Genomic DNA, 27,769 nt, shown 5'->3' with positions numbered 1-27,769 from the left:
AGGAAGGCCCGGGGAAGGTGTGGGAATTGCCAAAGGTCACGCAACTGGTTAGGGTCAGGGTCAGAGTCAGATCCAACTCTCTTGCCTCTCCCACCACACTGTTTGCCACACCTGCCACTCCACACCCTGCCTGGGCCACAATTGCTCTAATCAGGGGCCCATCCTCTCCAGCAGCCAGGAGTTCATAACAAAGGGAGGGAGGAGAGAATCATGCACTGGGCATGGGACCTTTGCAATTGACCGTTTGCATGCATAAGTCAGTCTCACATCATATTAAATGCTCATATTTTGTTTATAAAAAATGCTTTGAAAAATTATAAAGTACCATCTAAACGTTAGAGCTTTAATGGAATTATTATGTGCTTTGATTCTGGGCTGTTACTTCAACTTTATTATTGGCTATTTTGTTTTCACGGTTAATTGATCTTTATATCTGGAATCGGAACTTGGCTGAAATGAAAACATCTGATTACGTTCTTGATTGACCTTAGTGGAAAATTCATCTCCCAGAGGGTAAAGAATGTGGCCAGAAGAATGCTAATCTAGACACACTTCTGTCCAAGAAGAAATCGATTATGTGAAAGAGGAATTTTGAGAAAAAAATGCATGTCACTTTGGAGTTTGTGATAAAGGAAGAACAGTCTTCCATAGTAGTAGTCAGAATAGGTTAGGCTGTACCAGAGTAACAAATAAGCCCTGAAATCTCAGTAACTTAACACTAATTCAGGTTGTTCTAGTCTCATACATTTACAGCCACACCTCATGCATTTGTAACCACACCCTCAGGAACACATGACCTCTGAAGTTGCTGCATCAGGGGAAGTTGGCAATGACAGAGGCACATACTGACCCTCGATTGCATCAGCCTAGAGGTGTAACATACCACGCCTGACTTCCTGCTCACAGGGCATTGGCCAGACAAACCGTGTGTCCCTAATCTAACTGCAAGGGAGATCAGGAAATGAAGATAGACATTTATCAAGTAATCCCACAAATGAGTAGATGGATATTCGATTAGCATGGTCTACCAAATATATGTTCCTTAGATTTCAGGAAGGCAAATATTGAAATGCTTGGAGTATCTCATCTGTATCAAAACAAATGTATACATGCCTTGAAAAAAAAAGACTGAAAGGAAATACACGGAAATAATAATAGTGAATACTTTTTTTGAATAGTTATTCAATTGTTTGGGGGTTTTATTTTCTTCTTCTCTCTCTTTTTTTTTTTTTTTTTTTTTTGTATTTCCCTAGCAATATTTAATCAACATGTTTTAGAATCCAAAAAAGTAATACAAGTTTTTTTTTTAATTGAGAAACAAGTTCAGGCCAGAGACAACTATGACTCCCATAAGGAAAATGACTCAAAAGAAAAGGAAATCCCTTAAGAATACACTTCTAATTAGACAGTCAAAATTAGCCATCAAGAAGAAAATGAGAGAGAGGCATAGACATGACTGTACCACACAGGAAGCTTTCTGATGAACTACAATTTTTAAAGTGTGTCTGTGAAAGTGAGAAAAAAGGACACAGAGCCAATGGAGAAGGCAAAGAGGGGGCACAGCCCTATTTACCACCATCTCAAGAGAAGAAAGAGAATTTAGAAACAATAAAAGCACATACATTAGGGAACAAACAAGCTTAGGGGAAGAAAGGGGATCACAGCTAAATGGGGATTTGCTGGCTGACCATGAAACTGCCCCTCCCTGATCCTGTCAACTTGAATTTCTCCATCTGCTCCAAGCCACAGCCATCCCTATGCTCTCCGAGTTCCCAGAGCACTTGCCCAAAGTTTACCCAAAATTAAATGGGTAAAGACCTTAGTGGGGTCAACACAAGGCGCTGCCCGGCTGGCTCTTGCCTCCCTTCCCACCCTCATCTCACCACCTTCTTAACCGCCCCTCAACTCTGGGCTCCAGTCTCAATGCCCTGCTTTCTTTTCATCATTTGACCCCCATGACTTTTTCTCTGCCTGGAATGTTCCCTCTTCCCTTCGCATTGAACTACCCACTCCCGATCTCAGACTAGCTCCTCTGTTCAATGCCCTCCCAACACTTTTAACTCAGTTTGTACATATCTACTCATATAGGGGATTACTGATAACACTTTTGCTGTCAGCTTCCAGGAGAGCAGAAACCACAGCTGGTTTTGCTCACTGAATGGGGTTTCATTTTTTTAATTCCTTTTTTACTTACTAATGAGGAGCCATAGAGAGATTATAACTTCACCTTACCTTTCTTTTTTTTTTAATTAATTAATTTTATTTATTTATTTATTTATTTATTTTTATTTTTGGCTGTGTTGACTCTTCATTGCTGCGCACGGGCTTTCCCTAGTTGCAGCGAGCAGGGGCTACTCTTCGTTGCGGTGCACGGGCTTCTCATTGCAGTGGCTTCTGTTGCGGAGCACGGGCTCTAGGCGCGCGGGCTTCAGTAGTTGTGGCTCGCGGGCTCTAGAGCGCAGGCTCAGTAGTTGTGGCGCACTGGCTTAGTTGCTCCGCTGCATGTGGGATCCTCCCGAGCCAGAGCTCGAATCTGTGTCCCCTGCATTGGCAGGCGGATTCTTATCCACTGCTCCACCAGGGAAGTCCCTTACCTTTCTTTACTGAAGAGTCAGTGTCACTAGATAGTGGGATATTTTGAACTAGAAATCAAGAAACAGCGAGTTTTCATTTTTCGTTCCCACTCTCATCATGAACTCTCCATGTGACCTTGGGACATCGACACTCCCCCTCTCTGAGCCTACTTCCTCTTTTATGAAGTGTTTAATCTAGACAGTGTCTGAGGTGCATCCTTCTCCAACATATCATTCTAGGTCCTTCGATAGACTAACGAGACAAAGCAGAAGAAATTAGAAATTAACAAGAGCAAAGGAAAGGAAGAGGTCACACACTACAAAAAAGAGAATCCCTCGTGGTTGATTGAGCCTCGGCTCTAGAATCTGAATTCCATTTCGGCAACTTGGTAACTTTGCAATCTTAGACAGATTGCTCCATCTCCCTGGACCTAGACTTCCTCTTCTATAAATGTGATAAGAATACCGACCTTGCAGATTTGATTATAGTATTAAAGGAGATAATGTTTTATAACACCTGGAACCTCAAAGACTAGGTTACCTGTTAGATCCTTTCCTCTTTCCCACTAACTGTCATGGAATTTAAAAGCAGATTATAACTAAATAGGGCATGAGTTGAGACAAAAAATCTCTGCATGTGATGGTTTACGCACACTTTATTCCTCTGAAGAGGGTTTCCACCATCTAAAAAGAAATCATTGCATTCCCTGAAAATTCACACAGAGCTGTGTTTCTCTCTTCAATCAAGCACTCTGTCACCCTGTCACATCCAACTACATGCAATGATTTTAATGTTGGTTCCCAAGATGTTTACAGATGATTCCTGTCTTCGTGATACAATGACAAGCGCATTACCAAAGTCCCCATTCAGACTCCACCACGATCATGTACTTGATTACGCTGATCGCCTTCACCCCTTTCCTGTATTTCCAAAGAAAAAAGTGAGATTTCATTGGAGAAGAAGAGAGGAAAGCTATTTCAAACCAGTTCTTTTTTTTATCTTTTTTTTTCTTTTTTACAGAGAACCTTAGAATCACTGAATGATAGGCTGTTTGAGGCAGGAAAGACCTTTAAGGACAATCAGTTTCAGCCCTGTCACTTGGCGTTGGTGGTGATAAGAGACTGCAGCATCTATATGCAGTGGAAAGAGAAGCTTGGACTTGGAATCAGAAACCTGAGTTCAAGTGCTGGCTCTGCCAGTTTTGTGACCGTAGGTTAGTCACTTAACATCTTCAAGGGCCCTCAGCTGTGAAAGGGCATGGTAATCACGGTCCCTCGTAGGTAAAGTGAGGAGCCAGTGAGACAGTGCGGGTGAGAGTCTTTGTGAACTATGTAAAGCAGTTTTCAAATGAAAAGCACCACCGTGACTGTTAGACCCACAGCCTCCAAGCTCATAAAGCGTATCCAGTCACCTACCAAAATACTACATCCTCTCATCCCGCATACCTATATAATTTTTTCTTTTAAGATTTAATTTTATTTATTTTTGGCTGCATTGGGTCTTCGTTGCTGCACGCAGGCTTTCTCTAGTTGTGGCGAGCGGGGGCTACTCTTCGTTGCGGTGCGCGGGCTTCTCATTTGCAGTGGCTTCTCTTGTTGCAGAGCACGGACTCTAGGCATGCGGGCTCAGTAGTTGTGGCTCGTGGGCTCAGTAGTTTTGGCACACGGGCTTAGTTGCTCCGCGGCACGTGGGATCTTCCCGGACCAGGGCTCGAACCTGTGTCCCCTGCATTGGCAGGCGGATTCTTAACCCCTGCGCCACCAGGGAAGCCCCAATACCTGTATAATTTTGTGAATCATGAAAGAAAAATACTGATGCCCAGCAAAACCCCTGGCACAGAATAAGGGCACAATAACTTTTTTCTGAATGATTTAGATAAAAATGACTAAAGAAGGATTTTTGAGGCCTCCTCAGAGTCAAGAAGTGGATACAGGAAACCACCCAAATTCCCAGTCGCAGGACAACCCGCAAACACCCTTGGGGCTCTAGTATGTTCTTCTCTCTGTTCCCTAGAAAGAGGTGGTCTGCTGCTGAGAATTACTTGCAAGTCAAACTTTGTTCACACTCACAGAAAAGCACATTCCCCAAAACAAAGCAAGGACTTCTCACTCTCTAAACCTCACCCACATGTTTGTTCTTCCTTTAAAAACCAGTTTCCAAAAAGGTCATGTGCAGGAAAAAGTTAGGTGGGACTCAACCTGAGTTGACTGGCTAGAAAAAAAGTTCAGACCCTCCTTGAGAAATTCAACAACCACATTTGAGGAATTTTCTATGACAGAGATGTGACATCGGCCAGGATGGGTGTTGCCACTGATGGTGGAACCAACGGTATTTTCCTGGATTACCAAAGAGGTGGTATGTATTCCTCCCAGAAACTGAACCCACTCTGGGTTTCAGTGGAGGCCTTCACCTGAAAATGTCCTCCGTGTTGAAGTTTCAAGTCATTATTTTCATAAGAACTATATTTTCTTCAGTGAACTAAGGCATTACAATGATGACTATACAGGGTCCCAAGTGACAGAAGCCATCATTAGTGCTGTTATTATTTTTGTTTAATTGCGTCTCCATAGCAGCCCACATTCACTATGTGCTTTGCAATTGTTTCTTAGTAATAGTCCTCACAAGATCCGTAGGAGGCAGAGGGGGTAACGAGTGTTAATATTTCTGTGTCGCCTGAAAGAGAAGCACAGACGTAGAGAATCAGCTGCCATCACCCTTCACAAAAGGATCTATCCTGAGACACCCAAGCTCATCCCAATCTGGTCCTACATTTACATTGCCTGCATCCAGGATGCCAATTATTCCTGTGACTCTTATTTATAACTATTATAACACCAGATCTGTGACCAGGAGGAACTGGACTGGACAATAGAATCAGAAGCAGAGATTTTGCACCTAGGACAGACCTTAATGATCACCTAACCAACCTCATGATTTACATTAAACAAGGCCCACACAGCGTACTTGACTCAACTCACACCAAACCGCTTTACTCCTCGTCCTTCTGAGCTTTTCTGCTTTTTAGTATCATGTTGCATTGCGGTGTCTTGCCTTCCTCTCTTTACTTTTTATATTCCTCCTCTACCCTCTTTTCCCATCCATTTCCTTTATTTAAAATTATATGGCTTAAACGCCAACCAGGAAACCTGAAACATTTATCTGCTAAGAGTCTGGTGTTCTGCCACCTGAACTGGGCCAGCCTCAGGATACTGAAAAAGTCTTTGATGACAACAGGCAGGCAACACTGAATCAGCGTCGTGTATAAGAGTCCCTGAGTCCCTTCCTTTCTCAATCTCCATTCTTTTTTTATTTTTTATTTTTTTTGACCCTGCCACGCAGCATGCAGTTTCTTAGTTCCCCGACCAAGGATGGAATCCAGGCCCCTGCAGTGGAAGCGTGGAGTCTTAACCAACGGACCACCAGCGAAGTCCCCCAATCTCCATTCTTGAATCCAGCCACTGGCTTCCAGCCTTGTCCATACCTCCCTGAGTCTGCAGCTATCCTCACGCATCTTGGGTTAACCCTAGAGAAGACCATTCTTCTCTTTGGGCTCTGGTAGAAGCCAAACATGGCCAGGAACAGAGTTTTCTCCTAAAGCTCTGTCACTTCTGTCCGAAATGGATTGACAGTATTCAGAGGAGTAAAAGGATTGACTTCTGTGATTGACTATCATTTTTCTCTCCTCTACCCTGCCCTAACCGGGAGGTTGTCACCCCATGCTCAGAGTGATGTATGCCTGTATGTATGATGTATGAGTGATTGTACTCAAGCAGACCTCCCTCTTCAGAAAAGATGGATCGTCTTTCCTCAAGAGCCACCCCTTAGCTGCCAGGGGGCTGCCAAGTATTCCATCAATTCATACTCAGCCCTGGGGTTCAATAAACAAATTAAGCCAAAACACAAACTACGACTCCTAAGCGCCCCTCCAACTCTAACCATCTACAATTCTGCTTTTAGGAGTTCTCCCTCCATCCCCCACCAAATACTTTTAGAAACTTAAGTTTCCTCTTCTTCTTCCCTTTTTCTAAGACTACATGTTTATAATTGTTTAGAGCAAAGCAATAAATAAATGAACCAAGTCAGAAACTCCTGGAATCTCTGCAAACACTATGATCAAGTATATTATTTGTCATTATTTTGGCCACTATAAGGTTGAATGAACTTAAAAAAATACAAAGCAGAGTTTTTCCCTGTGAATTTCCAGTGGTGCAATCATGGCCACACCCACTCCAGAGCAGACAAAAGACGAAGAAGGCTGACTGGGGCTATAGTCACCACACGGAAAGAGAGCAAGTCATTTCACTGTCGCTCGCTCGAGTCAGCAAAGGTATCGTCCTTAGCACATCTTTGGCTCTTAAAATATTTTTTTGTTTTTCTCCTTGGCTGTGATCTCTCAAACTGCCTTCTCTGAAGCTAAAGCCTCTTCCTTCCTCTCCCATCCCTCTCTGGTTTGGTGTGTGAGTTAGAATCACAGTCAGATTTCAGAAAATGATTCTCTCTACTGGTGGGAAATTGGGGGACAGAGGAACTGGTTTCATATGAGGGCATTGGAGGGTGCAGCCAAGGCTTTCCTTGGAGGGAATCTCTACAACCAAAAACTATTAGGAGAAAACTGGGAATTTCTAACTCTGTCTCTCTCTTGCATCTGTGTAAGGTAAATATCTCATCCTGGTTGGGGTTTTTTGTTTCTTGCTTTTTACTTATTCAAACTTTCATTGAATGCCTACCATGTGCAGTGCATTGGGTTGGACACATAAGGGTTACCAAGTTTCTAAAAGAAGTTTACTGTGTAGCAGAGGAGGCAAATACATATGCAGGTAATTCAAGGGAGTGAAAAGAAGAATGCTGAGTGTGAGCTAAGTCATTCATTAAATGTCTCAAGAAACAAAAGGGGAGGTGGTTCTCCTTGCTGGCATCCGGTTCAGAGGCTGGCAGGGCTGACAGCTACTGGTGTTCTCTGTTGCAGAAGTGAAGATGGCCAAAGTCCCTGACCTCTTTGAAGACCTGAAGAACTGTTACAGGTAGGAAAGAGATTCTGTTTCTTGTGATTTAATGAGGGGTTCAAGGCACATTAGAATCCAGCTGGGATTACTGTAACCAGCATGGGGCCAGACCCACAGAGGCTGTAAAGGTGTGTCCTACCTCTGAAGTCAGGACAGGTTCAGTGAAGACCCAGGGAAACAACATCCAGCATGTAAACTGAGGTGAAATTGACAGGGAGGCAGCCATTTTTTAGAAAGATCACTTTTAAGGGCTGCTGAGTCCTAGTGGTTTTCAACATCTACTTAGACACAGCTTCAGTCTGGTTCACATGCCCTGATACAGTAAGGAGTTTTAATGGATTGTCAGAAAGAGAAACTTTTCTCAGGAAAACTTCTTGATCTCAGTCTGGAATAGGAAATGGCTTCACAGCAATTTGAGCATATGAAACATACACAGTCAATCTCATTCAGACATAGGAGAAAGATAATGAATAAAAAGTTAAAATTATAGAACACTTTAAACCAACATGGTATTCCCATTACCTATTAAGATACACTAACCACAAACTAGACTATGGAAATGTTGCCTGGATATTTTGCAAAGTATAAATTATTAAATCTGTTTTAGTAAATACATGAAAGCAAAGTGTAACCTATAACCTATTTGGTTCAAATTTAAATGAGGTGCTTCAAAGGTATTTCTTCTCTCTTGAGGAGCTTAAAATTTTTCCCCGAAATTCAATTACAACTCTTCAATTGGTTAGCCACGCCTCGTTTTTATAGATAGAGCACAGGTAGAGTTCAAGGCCTGGCCCTATGATTACTAATTCCAAATTATCAGGTACAAATTACTGTATGAGTGTGTATGCACAGAGGTCCTTAATTTTCAAAGATGACAGTAATGGCCGTGTGTGTGTGTGTTACCCAAAGCTAATATGGTTATTAAAATATGTTGCCCAGTGACTGTAGTGATATAACAAACAGAATTAAATTCTCATCCTCTTGTTTAACAGTGCAAATGAAGAATACAGTTCCGAAATTGACCATCTGTCTCTGAATCAGGTAAGCAAATGACTGTAATTCTTACGAGATTGCTGTGTTTACGCAGTATTTTCTCTACTAGTATAACAACTGCTTGAATCTTAGATGCTTTTGTTTTACCTTCCCTAGAAGTCCAGAGACATGCATTTCTTCATTATAAGTGAGACCAACTGCCTCTTTGCACTAACAGTTGATGGCATCGTTCATGGTCACCAGATTTTCCCAGAACAGAGCAAGAACTAACCTGAAACTCCAAGAATGGGGTCTCCTGGGTCAGCTTTCAATCAGAATGTTGGTTATACTATCCTGGGACAGCCCCTTTGGGCCACTTCACCAGGGGTCTGTCTCCTTAAGTGACGTGTTGTTGACACCTTCTCTAACACCAGCTCCAGAGAATAGAGATAGCCCTCTAAGTGTAATAGCCCATGAAGCTGAGGTGGAGGAAGCAGACCAGTTGAAAGTAAAAAATCTGCAGCCATTCACATACTGTGTTATTTTGCTAGGAGACCACAAATAGATACTGCTTTGTGTGTCTTCGGTACTGGTTCTAAAAGCTATACCTAGAGGAGTATTTCTAAAATATTTGAGCATTATCAAGTAGATGTTTAACCTCCTGAGGGGGAACTGACTAGAAGACTACCACTCACTAAGATCACTTGTAGACCTGTTTCATGACAACACGTCATTTTTTTTTACTGAAGTATAGTTGATTTACAATACTGTGTTAGTTTCAGGAGGAGAGCATAGTGATACAGTTTTTTTTTTCTGATTATTTTCCATTATAGGTTATTACAAGATACTGAATATAATTTCCTGTGCTATACAGTAAATCCTTGTTGCTTATCTATTTTATGTATAGTAGTTTGTATCTATTAATCCCATATCCCTAATTTGTCCCTCCCCCCTTACCTCTCCCCTTTGGTAACCATAAGTTTGTTTTCTACATCTGTGAGTCTGTTTCTGTTTTGTATATAGGTTCATTTGTATTATTTTTTACACTCCACATATAAGTGATATCATATAGTATTTGTCTTTCTCTGACTTACTTCACTAAGTATAACAAGATCTCATTTTTGAGTCTGTGGTTGGATGACAAAGACCTTCCCAGAGATCACATCTTTTCAGGGAAATCCTGAAAGGAGGGATGGGAGGAAGTGGGTAAAGAGGAAGGAGGCAGAGGAAAAGGAAAGGGGGAAGGAGGGAAAGACTAATGAAACATGGGTTACCTAAGACCAAAATGGACATCCTTCTCTCTAAGTCTGGTGCATAAAACTCCTATTATAAAGGAGTCTCATTCTATGGCCATGGGCAGCCTCTCAGTTTCCATTTTGCTTCCTCACAGAAGTCCTTCTATGATGCAAGCTATGAACCACTTCATCAGGACTGCATGGATAAATTTATATCTCTGAATACCTCTGAAACCTCTAAGACATCCAAGCTTACCTTCAAGGAAAATGTGGCGAAGGTGGCAGCCAACGGGAAGATTCTGAAGAAGAGACGGTTGAGTTTAAATCAGTTCATCACCGATGATGACCTGAAAGACATTACCAATGATACAGAAGAAGGTAAGGGGTCAAGTGCGATAATATCTTTGTTTTCTATTTTTAAGCAAATGGGGACAGCAGAGTACAGGGGAAAATAAAACCTTGAGTAACAAGAGGGCAACCAACCATTCGTCTGGTAACTATAAGAAAGGAAAATTAGTTTTTATCCTTCTCCAGCGGGAAGAGGTCAGCAGTGGCTTGAGTTTAGCATACCTGCTCACAGACTCACTTCGCGGCCATATTCTTAAGGTCATGTGACTTTTAGCCTTTCGACAGAAAGCAGTTATATACTGTCAGTGGGTGACTTCCACTGTGGAAGTTATGCTCCTCCACATACTAAATATGTCTCCTTGGGCAAGTTACTTAACCTTTCTGTACTTCAGTTTCCTCTACTGTAAAATGGAGATAATCAGAGCCCCTAACTGTTGTGAAGATTAAATGAGTCGATACTTGCAAGCTTCTGGACTGAAATAATGCCTGGCACATAGAAAATACCTTAAAAATGTTAGCTATTATTGTTATTATTAGTATTATTACTACTACTATTTTGTTAATACTACCAACACTACTAACTTATTAATGGCTGCATTATCTCTAACCTTCACAACAATCCTGCATTCTTGTTTTATATATGAGGGAACTAAGCTCAGTGAGATAGTGACCTGCCCAAAATCTCACAGTGTGTAAGTAGTAAAGTGTTAAACCAAATCAGTTCTATCTGACCATAGAAGTCATGATTTTTCTCCCATGCCTTCACTATACAAGCCTCCACATGAAATATAAACCTAATACTTTTAAAGTAACAGCTAAACATTAACACATGTTCACCCAGAAAACTGGAAAATACAAGAAAATACAAGAATGAAAATTAAAACCACTCATACTACCCCTCAGAGTTTACCACTGCCAGCACTATGTTACTTTCCTTAAAGTCTTTTGTATGTGCATACACACACAGGAATATACACGTTAAACATTATCAGGTCAATTACATACAATTTACTATCCAACTTTTTTCATTTGTCAATAAATAAAAGACATTTTAGAGCTCCAGTTTTTTACCATTATAAGTAATGTGACAATGAATAGCCATATCAGTAAATCTTCATTTCTATCATTTATTTCCTTAGAATAAAAAATTCCTGGAAGTAGAATTATTCAGAGCCATGAGGATTCCTGAAGCTATTGACACATACCCCTGTTCAGAAAGGTGGTAGATAGAAAAAACAAAATTAAAAAAAATGTTTTCAAAAAATAAAGAGAAACGTGGCAGACTATGGAGAACAGTATGGAGGTTCCTTAAAAAACTACAAATAGAACTACCATATGACCCAGCAATCCCACTACTGGGCATATACCCTGAGAAGACCATAATTCAAAAACAGTCATGTACCACAATGTTCACTGCAGCTCTATTTACAATAGCCAGGACATGGAAGCAACCTAAGTGTCCATCGACAGATGAATGGATAAAGAAGATGTGGCACATGTATACAACGGAATATTACTCAGCCATAAAAAGAAACGAAATTGAGTTATTTGTAATGAGGTGGTTGGACCTAGAGTCTGTCATACAGAGTGAAGTAAGTCAGAAAGAGAAAAACAAATACCATATGCTAACACGTATATGTGGAATCTTAAAAAAAAAAAAATTGTTCTGAAGAACCTAGGGACAGGACAGGAATAAAGATGCAGATGTAGAGAATGGACTTGAGGACATGGGGAGGGGGAAGGGTAAGCTGGGACGAAGCGAGAGAGTGGCATGGACATATATACACTACCAAATGTAAAATAGATAGCTAGTGGGAAGCAGCCGCATAGCACAGGGAGATCAGCTCAGTGCTTTGTGACCACCTAGAGCGGTGGGATAGGGAGGGTGGGAGAGAGATGCAAGAGGGAGGAGATATGGGGATATATGTATATGTATAGCTGATTCACTTTGTTATAAAGCCGAAACTAACACACCATTGTAAAGCAATTATACTCCAATAAAGATGTTAAAAAAAAAAAAAAAAAAAGAATGGTGGCAAACATTTAGACCTCCACCTCAGTGACATATAAAATTCCTAGTGGATTCATTTTTTTCTCAGAGTTCATTCATTTGAAAATATAGGTGGAGAATACAAGGAGTCTTCCTGGTTACTTACAAACCTCCAAACAACCAAAAAAGTTGTACAAGTAATCTCTTAAAAAAAAAAAACTATTGCCTGAAGAATCGAAGTTTAAAAAGAAACAAATCAGTAACCACAGGGATAATCCTAGAACCAATTCTGCTGACAGGGTGATTTCACTTCTCTCTCAGTTTCCTCACCTAGACTGGGATATTCTTCATGTCCCTTCAATAGCTTGTATTAGAGCACTTATATCATCTATGTTTGTACTTGGACATTAATCTGAGCTCGTGATAACGGTTTTAGAAATCATCAAGCCCAGATCAGCACATTACAGCTTCCAGAGCAACATGAAATACAACTTTATGGGGGTCATCAAACAACAATGCATTCTGAATGACGCCCTCCATCAAAGTATAGTTCAAGATTCGTCGGGTCAATACCTCATGGCTGCTGCATTAAATAATCCGGATGAGGCAGGTAAATGGACAATTCTGTCATCTTCCCCCACCCTTTTAATTTCTATATTTCTTTTAAGCTTTCTGCTTTTAACGAATAAACCTCTCTAGATTCCTGGCTTTGCACGATTTATCTAGAATAGGATGAAGCACATCACACCCCGTAAAAATTCTGGGCAAGGACAGGAACTTCAGCCAAATCTGTAAGCTTTAACAAGAGAGAGGTGTCTCAGCTATGAAAGCTCTAAGTGCAGTATAAAGCTTTCTGAGATACTATCTCCTTTGGTTCTCTGAGATAGTCTTATCCTTGATTTTAAAGGTAAATAAACGGAGCCTCAGAAATAGTCAGTGACTTATGCAAATGTACTCAGAAGCCAATGAGGAGCCTGTTGATCAAACTTCCAAATAACACCAAACTAGGAAGAATCATTATCTTTTATTTACTTCCCCCCCCCCCCCGCTGTGTTGGGTCTTCATTGCTGCACACGGGCTTTCTCTAGTTGCGATGAGCGGGGGGCTACTTTTCCTTGTGGTGCTCGGGCTTCTCATTGTTGTGGCTTCTCTTGTTGCGGAGCACGGGCTCTAGTAGTTGCAGCATGTGAGCTCAGTAGTTGTGGCACACGGGCTTAGTCGCTTCGCAGCATGTGGGATCTTCCTGGACCAGGGCTCGAACCCGCGTCCCCTGCATTGGCAGGCGGATTCTTAACCGCTGCGCCACCAGGGAAGCCCAAGAATCATTATCTCTGATAACGTAATTGTGAGACAAAGTAGCCAATAAGCTGCAAATATGTTCTGAAGAATGAAATTTAGGATGCAAGAAATTTTGTCACAACGATCCAATTTCCACGGTGTACATATTTTAGCTTAAGGACATGTCATCAGTAAACAAAATTATCTTCAGAGATCCAAAGAGGCTACTTTGTGATAAACAAGCAGGGCTCTTTCTGATTGGATATATTTCAGCTAACATGTTTTCCACTCTAAGACATTTACAAATTATTTTGTGTTCTACTTTCCTACTTAATATTATTTCACACAGTTTTCCCACATATTGACAGAGTATTTGTATTTGCCATTTTTAATGGCACTAGAATATTCGATCATGCTGCTATGCTGGTGCCTTGGGTTTGCTCTAAATAATTCAGTTGCAAATGTCTTTGTTTAAATTATTTCTTTCTCTATGAGCTTATTTCTTTGGAATGTATCCCAGATGCTGGATTTCTAGGCATAAATAATTTTACAGCTCTTATTAAGCATTGTTCTCTAAGGAAAACTGAACTACTTTTCACTATCCTTAGCAACATATGAGTGTATCAGCTTCTAAACCCCTCCATTTTACTCATGACTTCACAAATTCCAGGGTCTTATCCCACTAATATAATTATAAGAGATTCAATAAATATGCAGCCTTCAAGCATTCATTCAACATAGACAATTCTAAAGCCATTAACCAAGTATTTACCTGCTTAGTGAATAAGGCAGACATCGTGAAGGATACAAAGATGTATAAATTCCATTCCTGACCTTCAGGTACTTACACCGTAGTTGGGGACATAACTGCACACACACACACACACAGAGCATCTTTTTTTATATATATATAAATTTATTTCTTATTTATTTATTTTTGGCTGCATTGGGTCTTCGTTGCTATGTGTGAGCTTTCTCTATTTGCGGCAAGTGGGGGCTACTCTTTGTTGCGGTGCACGGGCTTCTCATTGCGGTGGCTTCTCTTGTTGCGGAGCACGGGCTCTAGGCACGCGGGCTTCAGTAGTTGCAGCACGTGAGCTCAGTAGTTGTGGCTCGCGGGCTCTAGAGCACAGGCTCAGTAGTCGTGATGCACAGACTGAGTTGCTCTGTGGCATGTGGGATCCTCCTGGACCAGGGCTCGAACCCGTGTCCCCTGCATTGGCAGGCGGATTCCCAACCACTGCACCACCAGGGAAGCCCACACACAGCATCTTCATAAACACTTGATTTTACACAAATACAATGGATTTACTTTTTTTTTTTTTTGGCTTTTCTCTTTGCCAGTGAAATTTGACATGTGTGCTTATATACCAGAAGAGGATCTTCAATGTCCTGTGACTCTAAGAATCTCAAAAACTCTACTGTTTGTGTGTGCTCAAAACGAAGACGAACCCGTATTGCTAAAGGTCAGTTGTTCTCAGTCTCCAATTTACCTTCATTTACAACCCATGCATTTGTAGATGATCCCGAGAGGCAGACACCCCTAGCAGGATGGCACAGTCCTCTTTTCTTCCTACCACAGTCCTACCTGCCCACCTGCTTTCCCATCCTACTTCTTACCCACTACATTCAGAGGCAGTTCTAGGCAGGATCTGTGAGAGAGCAAGATGGAGGTGGCAAAATTACATAAAAGGTAAACTGCCTTTTTCTTCTTTCTCTTTTCCCTGCCTGGTCCTATTCACCTCCCATCCCTGGACATCTGTTTATTCCATCCCTCTTTGAGCTTTACTGACATCTACTATCTGACCTACGTGACAGTAGGCTTTAGGACAAGGGGGCCTGCCTCCAAGAGTGTCAAATAAGCCACTGAGATCATAGAGGATTAATCACCTGCCAGTGGGTACGAAGCAAAAGCTGGGAGCCAAGGCTCAAACCCTGGCCTTTTGACTGCAGTGGCTCTCTCTCTTCATTGGTGCCAGTTTTCTCTCTCATCCCAGCCTCATCTCTACTACCACATTCCCCTCCAAACATACAGACACACACACATGCCCACTAGAGCCAAATGTTTTCTCCACTGATTAGTAGGTGACCCTTATTCAGTAAATGTGTAATCCAACCCCTGCTCCCACCCTAACTAGGATTTATGCGGATGCATGTGTCTCTCTTCCTGCATCAAGTCAGATGAAAGTGATGTCTAGAGAGTAGGGCAGTAGCTTCGTTCGTGAATTCATTCAACAAACGTTGTTTATTGAGAGCCTTCTATTTTTCGAGCAGTGTCAACAGCTCAGTAGACGGTGGTGAGCCAAAGCCTTATAGAACTCACTCTTCTGAAGGGCATGGACAATAGATGAGCCAAACAACCATCAAAAAGTGCAAGATGCTGTAAAGCCAATGAACAGGGTGCTGAGATAGAGAAAGTGAGAGCATGCTTTTTAGACAGAGCTCCCTAGAGATGAGAGCTGCTGATAGGAGGGAGCATGCCATCAAGGGGGGGGGGGCATTCCAAACAGAAGGATCTGAGTGCACCCAGCCCTAGAGCTTTACAAGGCCAGCTTCAAAGATTAGAAGGGACACCCAAGGAGCTGGGACACCCTGAAAAAAAGGAAAGACAAATAGAGGAAAGGACTTCAAACAGGGAAGTATCCTGACTTTACTTATATTTTCTAACTCAGAGAATAGATCAGAAAGGAGGCAATAGAGAAAATCCGATTAAGATGTGGTAGTAACAGTCGGGGTGGGCAGGGGGTGGGAGTTGTGAGACAGGCGGAAAGACGGAGACAGAATCTGGCTATATTTTGGAGCTAGAACCAACAGGAGGAAGAGGGGAAAACTGGGAGAGAAATAGGTTTGAGAAATAAAATCCTTTTTGACATTGAAAAACCCAAGGAAACCTCAAAAGGGTATTTAATTCTTTTCAATTAAAAGAATAGAGAAGAAGCATCTTAAGTTAGAACTTGAATTTTGTTTTTCCATGAAACTACTGTTAAATTTTTTTCATACTCACAAGAGGAACAAGAGGAGTGTCGTCTAAAGGGATCACAATTTTCAAAAAATTGTATTGAAAGGATTCAGCTTCTGACATGTCTGGGAAGTTTTGTGTGTGTGTGTGTATGTGTGTGTGAGAGAGAGAGAGAGATTTGGGTTTCTTTAGTCTTCAATTGTTGACTTAAATACAGAGATAAACATGTCTAAATTCTAAATTTTTTTCCCAAAGTATGTTTTGCACATTTAGAGGTCAAAAGGTTTCCAGGTCTTAGCGTCCCTAGTGCTCATATCTGATGCAAAATGCTCTATTCCCATGTTCAGGCAGGACAAGAAGAATGTTTCACCCTACCTGTCAGGATACAGTGAGACACTAGTGTCTTTGGCGATCTTCATGATGACATTGGATTTCTCTCCTGTTAACTGAGGAAATCAATTATTATGAATAGATGGGGCCATACATCTAACAGGCATGTAATAAATGCTTTCTGAATGAACAAATGAATGAAGAACCTATATCATTATGTTACCTAGTCATAGTCCTAAAGTGCTGTGTTTCTCACGAAGACCAAATGCCAAGGGATTGAGCATCAGTTCTTTTTTTAGCACCTTCCTGTTCTCTAACAGATCTTTGTTTTCCTTACCCTAGGAGATGCCTGAGATACCCAAAACCATCAAAGATGAGACCAATCTCCTCTTCTTCTGGGAAGAGCATGGCACTATGTGCTACTTCAAATCAGTTGCCAATTCAAAGTTGTATTTGGCCACAAAGCAAGAAAAACTGGTGCACCTGGCAAGGGGCCCGCCCTCTATCACTGACTTTCAGATGTCGGAAAACCAGCCTTGACTGTGGAGTCTACTTACCTGTGAAGTGTTGACAATCTGTGTGTACCATGCACATGGAGGAGTCAAATCCTGCACTCTTAGTCACTTGCTGAGCATGTGCTAAGCCTTTGTAATTCTAAATGAATATTTACTCTCTCTATAAGAGAGGACACAAAGTCTAGTAGAACCAACACTAACATATAATGTTGCTTGTTATTTAAAGAACACCCTATGCTTTGCAAACTACCAATCATTTTAATTATTATTATATTATATTATTGTATTATTATACAATCTTGGGAGGGCCAGGGCTACTGACCGTGGCTACCAAAAAGGCTCTACCCATATTACAGATGGGTTAACTAAGGCATAAGAATAGTAAGAAATACCCACAATAGCATTTGGAATGAGAAGCCGTGGGCACAGGATTTCATTCCAACTGCTTAGCTTCTGCTTTTAAGTTGCTGATGGACCCTTTATCAAATACTGTAAGTTTCTGGGACCTCAGTTTGATCATCTTCAAAATGGAGGGAATGATGGCTATATCCTTCCTGCCTCAACAGTATTTTATGCCAATCCATGAGCTCGTTTTAGTAAAATACTTCTTGAAGCTGAGCCTGAAGAAGAAGGCAAAGCATGCAATGTTATTTTAAATTATTATTTATTATACTTATATATTTATAAATATTATTTCTAAGATAATTGTAACATATTATTATATTTATGGCAATTCTTTGCAATCTCTGAGTATGCCCGTGTATCTTCAACAATAGTAGACAGTGTTTTCCAGGCTGAGTGAGTTTCAGGTACTAAGGCACTTTGATCCAAGTTGTGCTTTTTCCATTGCTGTGACCCTCTGTATTCTAGTACCTGGGAGTTCTGTAATTATGATAATAAATTTATATTAATTACCTTGTTCGTTTGAACTGATAATTGGCCAAAATCTTTCATTCCTCTGCCTTTGTCACTCTTGTGTCATTCAATTTCACCTGCTCTCAAGTCCTACTAGCTAAAATGGGATGAACCTAACTTTGGCAACCACAGGACAACTGTTATCTCAACTTTATTTTCTGGAACATAAGCAACGTTTCTTCTAGATTCTAAAAGTTGTGATCCAATCGTAGTGTTACATTACCATCAACAATGTGAACTGATACATTATTATCAATCATAATTGAATATAATTTAGAAAAAAGTAAATCTGGCACATAATTACGTGTTGTCTTAATCATTATTTTACAGCATGGTAATTAGGAACAGATAATAAAAGTAAATAACTATAAGTAGTGTTACAAAACCATACCAAGATTTTATGGTTTTTCTCTCCCCTTTGTTAGCTTGCCAGTATGCATAAAAAGCATAAGAATGATAATATTTCCAGGTTCGTTTAAAGCTCATATTACACACAACACATGTGTTCATATGTCCATACAAACTCACACATTCAGAGCCACATTAAGGACTAATGGATCCTTTTGGAAAGCATAGATACAAAGTATGTTGAGTTGGAAAAAGTTGAAATCAAGAGAACTTGAAATTAGATGTGGGAAGTAGTGGAGAAGGAGTAGTCCAAGATGACTCTCAGTTTCCTGCTACTGGAGAGTGGATGAGCAGTGGTGTCCTAATCAGTATTTTTGGTGGAAATATGGAGTTCTAGGATGAAATATAATGAGTACCATTTTAGACACGTAGTTTGAGCTACTGGCAGGACACCCAGGTGCAGATGTACAATGGGCAGATGATGATGTGTCTGGAACTCAAGAGAAGTTAGAACTAGATACAGACTTGGAAGACATCAGCAGGTTTTTAGTAGGTAAAATCCTAAAAATGACATCAGAGAGAGAAGAGAAGAATATGATGAACACTGTTGGTTGTCCACGCAATAACCATCGCCCCATCTTCCTTACTGACAGAACCCTGACTTCATGCAGAAGGAAATATGTCTTGAATTGGCTTAGACCAACTGGACTCAAAGAATGAGTCCAATTGGTCTGAGCCAATCATGGTCATTCTGTCCTCCCATGACTAAGTCACGTTGAGTTAGTCCTGTCTAATGAGATGTCTGCCGGGGGCAATTTCTGGGAAAGATTTTCTACTCTGATAAAAGAGCCATGTAGAAGAAAGTCTTTTTTTTCTTCCTTCCTTCCTGCATGAGACATGTTCTGTGAGGATGTAGAGCTTGGAACTGTGCTAACCAGCTTGCGCTTGGGAAGACACAGCCACACGCTGAGGATGGCAGAATGGAAGGAGAAAAAGAATCAACATCTCTGATGACGTTGTTGCACTAAGAATCTACTTACTGCCAGACTTTAAGACCACAAGAAACATTATTGCGATTTTATTTTTTTTATTTTTGGCTGCGTCGGGTCTTCGTTGCTGCGCGCAGCCTTTCTCTAGTTGTGGCGAGCGGGGGCTACTCTTCGTTATGGTGCGCGGGCTTCTCATTGCAGTGACTTCTCTTGTTGCAGAGCACAGGCTCTAGGCATGCGGGCTTCAGTAGTTGTGGCGCACAGGCTTAGTTGCTCCAGGGCATGTGGGATCTTCCTGGACCAGGGCTCGAACCCGTGTCCCCTGCACTGGCAGCCGGATTCTTGACCACTGCACCACCAGGGAAGTCCCATTATTGTGATTTTAAATCATTTATATTTGGTTTGCTATTACTTACAGCCAAACTCAGCCTATTTGAGCACCACAGAATACAGACACAGACACAGATACAGAGCACTGCAGAAAAACAGAGAGAAAAGGAAAAAACCTGTTCTCTTGTTTATTTCACACTGTTCTTTCTAGTTGCCATTACTTTCCTAGGGTTTCTGTACCCCAAGTCTGGCTAGAGTAAGACTAGGTATCAATATTTTAAGAAATAGAGAAATACAAAACACTAAGCAAGCAATACCAATTCAAGAAATCTTAAAAAGCATAATAGCTGCTCAGTCTTTAATAGTGAAATATTGAATCATTCTAGAAATGGCCTCAAATATTATTCTAACAGGATCAGCTATGCATATCCTCTACTCCCTACTCCCCAGCTGCCTAAACAGTGAGAAGGTCACCATGATGAGCTTCAACAATCCTAGCACTGAACTTGTTGGAGTCTATTTCTTTAATATGGTCTTATACATCAGTCTCCAAATTGATGAGAGTAGAGCCACATCACCTGCAAGTCCAAGGTATGGAAGGAAAAGGAAAAGGATATTTCCCTAACCCTCCCCCCAATTAAATCATCCCTCTGATGCTTACATATACCTACACTTGAACTTTTGGGGGATGATGGAAATAGTTGGGATAACAATAAGTACTGTGTTGGATGTAAAATATGCTTGTGTATCTATACCTATTCCTTGATTGTGTGGTGGTTTCATGACCATATACATTTGTCAAAATTGTCCTCTTGAGTCTTGGCCAATGTTGGCTTGTCAATATCTCTCATAAAACTTGTTACCCAGAAATGAGTATACTATTCAGGATATGGCCAGCCCAGCCCAGCTTAGAGTGGGACCTTGTCCTTCCAATTTCAGACACCATGATGTTTTTAGAAAGTGACATTAGCTTTTTGAAAGAAAGTGACATTGTTGATTCATATAGGGTTTGTAGGCAACAAAGACCTATAGGTTCTCATCCTAAATTCAAAACTTTAAATATATCCCTATTCAATTTTAATCTTTATTTTGCCCCAGATCTTTCTAGATTGTTCCAGATTCTGATTTGTTTTAATACACTGACTCTTCCTCTTAGTTTTGTGACATCTGTAATTTGGTGAGCATGTTTTCATTTTGTACATAGTATATCATAGAGTATAAAAAATAGGTTACAAACATTTTTGCAAGAGTGCCTGAACTACAGTGACCAAGGGGAGAGTAGTATGAGCTGAAGCTGTAGAAGTAGGCAAAGGCTAGGCCCTGCAGGAGTTATAGGACTTTAGCCTCAGAGCAATGGGAAGCCATTCAAGCCACAAGATGGATACTTTGCTAGATGAGTTGAGAATTGTTAAACCTATTTAGCTTTTTTTCTGTATTTTGTGTCCTACAAAATAGTTCTTCAAATATCCAAAGAATTTAGAAAAGGGTGCAGAGTCAGCCCATGTTGCTCCAGAGAACAAGGACCAATGAGCAAGAGGCTTATTTGAGCTCTTTTTTTTTTCTTTAGTTTTCATAATAATCAGCATTGTCTAAAAACAGGACAGGTGAAGGAGCTCCCTGACCCAAGCAGTATTCTTGCAAAGATGCAATGCACACATGGGATCTGTAGAATACTCTAGCACCGGGTGGACAAGATGACTTCTCAATCTGCAATCCATTTGATCACTAAGATTCTATAAAGACCAAGAGAACTCCTTTCACTTCTCTGAAACTGTACATGAGCCACTTTCTTACTCATTAACCAAAAATGTTCTTGCCCAGCTACTAGATTTAACCATTAGGCAAGGATTCATGGCACTAGACAAAGAGTCCAAGTTTTTCACTTAAATAATTATCAGTTGTCCTATTTTAAACATATTTGTATACTACTAATGTGTCAAAATATATAAATCCAGAAACCCCAGCATGGCTCCCTCCTGAACACTCTGGAAACAAAGAGGAGAGCTGCCCCAATGGCTTCATGCCCAGCTCAGCACCCAAATGGTGAAGTACACCTGGCAAAAATGGGCCCAGACACAGCTCCACCTCTCTATCCACCACCTCTCTGGCACCTAGGGAAGTGGAACCCTAACGCACAGAGTGCCAAAAGCATTTCCCAAACCTCTTCATGAAACTGCAGAATAGCCAAAACGGGGAAATTTTTGAAAGAAAAAGTTTTAGGACAGAAATAAAAGGAACGAGGTATGTCTAGGGACCCAGGAGGACTGGACCTGCCCCCATTGTCCCTTCCTTGGTTAGGCATACACCTAGCTGATAAGGTCTAATCAAAAATACACATCAAAAAGGAGCCATCCTGAAAACAGTATGGCGGTTCCTCAAAAAATTAAAAATAGAGTTACTGTATAATCCAATAATACCACTTCAAGTTATATACCCAAAGAACTGAAAGCAGAGGCTCAAACAGATAATTGTACACTCATGTTCAAAGCAACATTATTCACCATAGCCAAAAGATAGAAGTAACCCAAATGTCTGTGACAGATGAATGCATGAACAAAATGTAGTATATACATACAATGGAATATTATTCAGCCTTAGAAAGGAAGGAAACTCTGTCATACGCTACAACATGGATGAACCTTGAGGACTTAATGCTAAGTGAAATAAGTCAGTCACAAAAAGACAAATACTGTATGATTCCTCTTAAATGAGGTTCCCAGAGTAGTCAAAATCATAGACAGAAAGTAGAATGGTGGTTGCCAGGGCCTGGGGGGAGAAGGCAACAGGGAGTTAGTGTTTAATGGGTATAGAGTTCCTGTTTAGGAGGATGAGAAAGCTCAGGAGACAGATAATGGTGTTGACCTGAAATAGACTGCCAGATAGTTTCCCAGCAGAGATGGGTTTATTCAGGATCAGCAGAGAATTGCAATTTGGGATCTGCAACCATGACGAGCCACATGCAAGTCAAGGGAAGGAAAATGCTTTTACAGAGGGGGAAACGGAAGTTGGGAGAGCTGTAATTAACAAAGAGTCCCTGGCTTTTCATTGGCAAGTCCTTGACAGGAAGGAGGAGTCTTTCTTCTTATGACTGGGCTCCCTGTGGTCGCAGAATATGAGAACTCCCCCTTCTGATCTCCCTACTCTATTTGAGGTACCTGTTTATTGATTTTTTACAGTGGTGATGATTGTACAGCATTGTAAATGTACATAATGACACTGAACTGTACACTTAAAAATGGCTTAAATGGTAAACTTTGTTTTGTATATCTTACCACAGTGAAAAACATAAAAGGAGCCACCCTGCAGTACTAAACACTAAGATCCTTTGGCTTCAGAGACCCATAACAAGTGGAGATGTACACTCATGTGGAGCCGCCAAATTCATCATTTTGGTTTTATCTTATTTTTATGTGAACCTTAGCATCTAAGGGGGCTGGGGAGGCGTTGTCTATGGGGCCCGGGTGCTCCCGCATCGCTCATCCCCGCAGCCTTCAGCGTAAGTGACAGCACAACAGCCCAGAAACCGCATCCTTAAAAGTGGGGCTTAGCCTCCCACTCAATCACCCGCCCTCAATGCCAACTGCCCGCTCACTGTACGTTTTCCAATCAAAGGGCCCCCTGGGTGATTTGACGGGCAGAGCCAACCACAACGCGTCTATTTACTTTTGTCCCGCCCTCCCCTGCTTCCGACTGGCGGGTTTCAAACCCACGGGAGCCAATGAGAGTGGGCGCATGCGTGACGCACCGGCCTTGACTCCGGGCGCGGCCTTTGAAGAAGAACTGTAGCTGGGGAGTCATGGTGCTGCCGGGGCCCTCCGCCGCCGCGGGTGAGTATGACTTCGAGCCGCTGTGTCTTACGGGCGGGGACGAAGGGAGACCCCCGAGTGAGTCCTTTAGGCGGAAGTGGCTGGTCCGCTCGCCTGCCTGCCTCTGCCTCCCCGTTGGCCTTTCCGGTCCTGGGGGCGCTGACCCGAGCCCAGGCCCTAGGCTCCGGTGAGAAGTCGGGGACGGGGATCGGGGAGGGTGTGCGCGGGGCCATGTGCCGCCCAGGCATCTTCCCAGTGACTCCCGCAGCAGCTCTGCAAAAAGCTGTCATTGTCACCTCGTTTGGGTAAAGAACCTGAGTCCCCTTGCCCGGGGTTGCACAGTCAGTAGGAAGCCAAGCGCTCCTGCGGCCCATATTTGGCTCCAGGCGGAGCCCGGGTGTGGCCCTCGGGGCAGCGGCGGCCGCCCGAGCTGTGACAGCTGTCAAGGAGGGTCTCACCCCGACGCGGAGCTCATCTCCTCGCAAGCCCGCGCGCCCTGGTGGAAGCTGATGGGTTAAATGTGCGCGGAGGCTGAGGGTCCCGGGCTCCCTGACCTCTTAGATGTGCCTGGAGCCCTTTGCTGACTTTCAGCATACTCCTGCTCAGGTGCCTGCCACCTGCTCCAAAATGCGCACAGTGTTTTGGTTTCGGTAATAATGCATGTTGACTGTCTCCCAGGGCCCGGGCACTGTTCTAGGCACTTGACACAGCAGCCCTTCAAGACGGGCATTTCTGCCCCATTTTATAGGCTCAGCAGCAACAAAGTTTGGTAACTTGCTAGAAGTCACAGAGCTGGGATTCCAGCCCCATCTGTCAGCCTCCAACAGTCCTCTTGACACAGCTGTCTCCTAGGGATGCATCAGAGCCAGATATCAAAACACAGGGCATAAATACACTACCACGTGGAAAATAGATAGCTCCTGCTCTGCGATGGCCTAGTTGGGTGGGATGGGGGGGCCGGTCCAAGAGGGAGGGGGTGTGTGTATGCGAATGGCTGATTCACTTGGCTCTGCGGCAGCAGCTAACACAACATTGTAAGGCAATTATACTCCAAAAACGAAAAACAAAGAAACCCCAAAAAACACAGGGCAACTCAGTTTAAATGAGGTTGGGTTGTTTTGCACCCCTACAGCTTTTTTTTTTTTTTTTTAAACCATTACTGAATTTTCGCCTTTTCCAACCACCCACTCCGCTCACTCAGTCTCTGCCTCTGGACTCCCGTAGTTCTTTCTTTGACCCTATTTTATGGCACCTAGATTTTGCCTTATATTGTAATTATTACTGTGTTTATTTTATCTCCACTACTAGATTGAAACTTCTTGACGATGGAAATACTGACTTTTCATTCCCTCACAGATGCCTTGCTTAGAAAGTCACCATATGGATAGATGTTTGCCATGAACCCCCTAACCTGGCCTATTTTGTCCTTAGTACCAAAGGAAACCGTGTAAAGGTTTGGGGGCAAAAATCATCATTCCTGTTAGAAGGGATTAATAAAACAAGGCCCGGGCTTGCCAGCTTAGGTGGGCCAGTAACAGAATTTCTTCATGCAAAGCTTGATGTGTTGGAGCTGAGAACAGTGGCTGTGAGCAAGGGCTTTGGGTTTGGATAAACCTGGTTTCAAATCCTGGCTTAGCCACATGTTATCTGGGTAACTTTGGGCATATCATTTATCCTCTTTAAATTTCGGACTGTAAAATACCTCCTAGGATTGTTGTGCAGATTAAAGGAAGTAACACAAGTGTGAAGAGCTTTGTACGTGGCATATAAATGATATTGTCGACGTTGATGTTAACTTAGAGGCACATTTGTAGGGCTAAGGACTTTATAGCTTTATGGTCCAAAGCCAAAATCATTATAGAAAGGTGTCATCTTTTAGAATATAAGTGAACTGGTTAGAATCTCACGCGTTTGTTTGCTCGCCTGTTTTGCAGAAGAGCGGCAGAGAAAGCTCCAGGAGTACCTAGCAGCCAAGGGAAAACTGAAGTGCCAAAACACCAAGTGAGTTTGTCTCCCACGGTTATGCAAAGTTCCATTGCCCTGGTTGCTAATAGCAACTTAAAGCCTTTTCAAAACATAGCCCTTTTGTTTGCAGTCTGCTCAGACTTGCCTTGGGATCCTATGATTTTTCAAAAAGGGCATTTCCAGTCCAGGCATGACAAAAATGTTGGCAAAGATTTAAGCATTACTACTGTGACAGTCGCCAAAGGCGGGAGAGGAGGGTCTACAATATCACCAGCAATGCTGCAAGCTTTTCCTTTCTCTGCTGTGTTTCCTGGGAGAGTGATTCTCGGTGAAGGCAGTGTTTGGCCAAGGAGTTGAATGATCCTGGTTCTGGTGCTTCTCTCTAAAGCAGGAGAGCCGGTTCAATCCATCCTCCATAAGCTGCACACCCACATCCTCCAGCCTGACAGGGCTCTTTGGTCTTCCTCTTAGCACTTACTCTTGAGGTGAACAGAATATGACTGCTTCACTTTGATCTTTTGTCAACATCTTGTCATCTAAATGGTGTTATCTCACTTGCCTTAGCATTGATATGTTTTTCTACCCAACATGTTGCTAAATTTTTATGTGAAAATCAATTTTTACAAAGTTAGCTTTCACCCTTTGTTTTAGTTTCTTGTTACTTTGTGTTTTTACTCGACTCTATTTCCTTGATTAAATAAACCTAATTCATGTAGTCAACATATATTTATTTAATACCTATAATGTATCAGTCACTCTTGCTTCTGAAGGTATGCGGTCCCTGCCTTCCCAGGACTTACATCCAAGATGGGAGAAACAAGCATCAAGTCATGGTCAAAGCCTCTGTTAGTCTGGCAGTTTATGATCTGTGAAGATTGAGTCTAAATTCTCTGCTTTTCTCTTTTTTTGCATTTTCTCTCTCACTAGCTAAGTTTCATATGTGCCTCAGTATTTTTTATTTATATCACTTTCCCCACCTGAAAATTCACTATTTGAAGATACTTAAAAAACAAGCAAGTTTTTTTCTTAATTATAATTGATTTAATATAAATGAATTTACAAAACAGAAACAGATTCACAGACATAGAAAACAAGCAAGCTTTTTAAAGAAGCATTTAATTATCTTATTTGGCATTGAATCTCTAGTGCCCGGCACATTGCAGTGTTCCCGGAATGATGTTCCAATGAGTAAGACTATGCAGATATGAAGAAAACACGTATTTTATTAATACTGTTAGAATGTTATGTTTATGCATAGGACATCTATGAAAGGATCACAGAAAAAAATGGGCAACAGTGGTTGTGGTCACTGAGGAGTAGAATAATAGGACTAAGGAAGGGATGATAAGGAGACTTTCTATCAATCATAATTTTTGAATTTTTTTTTACCATATATGGAAATTCTAATGATTTAAAATTCTAACCGTAAAAATTTTTAATCACTGTACTGTTAATCACTGTACTTCCCAAGCCTTGCTGATTCTTCTGTACCAAGAATTAATCTTACTTCATCTTTTATAGGCCTTATCTAAAAGCCAAGAATAATTGCCCGAAGCCTCCACCTTCTAAATCGGTAAGTAGAAATTAGTCTTTTAAAAAATATCCGTTTTGGATGATTAGCAATAAAAATAATAAACATGTTAACAACCTAAAGAACATGTTTTGCAAAGGTATTTACATAAATATAAGAACAGTTTGGTTTAGTAAGCAATAGTATCATTTTTTGAAAAATACAACATACTATAGTTCAGTTTATTAACCAAAAAAAATCTTTAAGTGCACTTTGGTCCTCTTAACGTTTATTGAATACTTACTATGTGTCTGGCACGTTTCTGACTTGCATTAAGTCCTTGAGTCCTTACAGCCTTATGAGGTAGGACTATTAGTAGCCCATTTTACAGATGAGGGAACTGAGTCACAGAAGGGTTAAGTTCCCAAGGTCACATAGTTATTAATCTCTTAATAGGTTGATAGGCTGATAGCCCATGGTCTTAACTACTTTGGTATGCTGCCATGAAGTTAAATAGCTCAGTAGTCATTAAAAGAGAACATCTGTGTTGGATCTCCAAGCTACTTAACAAGCCTATGCTTCCCAATCAGTTCGGCTCAGCTAGACTGTGGATGGAATGATAAAAAGATCCTAACATACTTAAGGTTTAAATGGGAGAAATTATCCTCCTGAAAATGGCACAGATTCTTCATGTGCAATAAA

General features: G+C 41.5%; 2 protein-coding genes across 4 annotated transcripts in view; both read left to right on the top strand.

The window, feature by feature from the left end:
• The first annotated feature begins 290 nt into the window (after positions 1 to 290).
• IL1A (interleukin 1 alpha) lies at positions 291 to 22,858 on the top strand. 2 transcript variants are annotated; one of them, XM_082426906.1, is made up of 7 exons: positions 291 to 6,901; positions 7,541 to 7,595; positions 8,570 to 8,618; positions 9,940 to 10,162; positions 12,559 to 12,732; positions 14,745 to 14,866; positions 17,032 to 22,858. In XM_082426906.1, the coding sequence occupies exons 2-7, from the start codon at positions 7,549 to 7,551 to the stop codon at positions 17,227 to 17,229; spliced, it is 813 nt and encodes a 270-aa protein (XP_082283032.1). In that variant the 5' UTR covers positions 291 to 6,901; positions 7,541 to 7,548; the 3' UTR covers positions 17,230 to 22,858. The 2 variants fall into 2 exon arrangements, with proteins under 2 accessions (XP_082283032.1, XP_082283033.1); XM_082426907.1 differs by lacking the exon at positions 12,559 to 12,732.
• Positions 22,859 to 23,502: 644 nt separating this feature from the next.
• CKAP2L (cytoskeleton associated protein 2 like) overlaps positions 23,503 to 27,769 on the top strand; it is a 30,270-nt gene continuing 26,003 nt past the window's right edge. Inside the window, exons 1-3 of one of the 2 annotated variants that reach the window (XM_082426801.1) lie at positions 23,503 to 23,613; positions 25,527 to 25,593; positions 27,079 to 27,130. In XM_082426801.1, the coding sequence (XP_082282927.1) occupies positions 23,583 to 23,613; positions 25,527 to 25,593; positions 27,079 to 27,130 (150 nt within the window). In that variant the 5' untranslated portion in view covers positions 23,503 to 23,582. The remainder of the gene's footprint in view (positions 23,614 to 25,526; positions 25,594 to 27,078; positions 27,131 to 27,769) is intronic. The other variant, XM_082426800.1, reaches the window with a different exon arrangement.

The sequence above is a fragment of the Balaenoptera physalus genome (genome assembly GCF_965194825.1).
Source record: "Balaenoptera physalus genome assembly, chromosome: 15".
NCBI lineage: Eukaryota > Metazoa > Chordata > Mammalia > Artiodactyla > Balaenopteridae > Balaenoptera > Balaenoptera physalus.
Note: the sequence above shows the minus strand (reverse complement) of the source record. Positions and strands in the feature narration are given on the sequence as shown.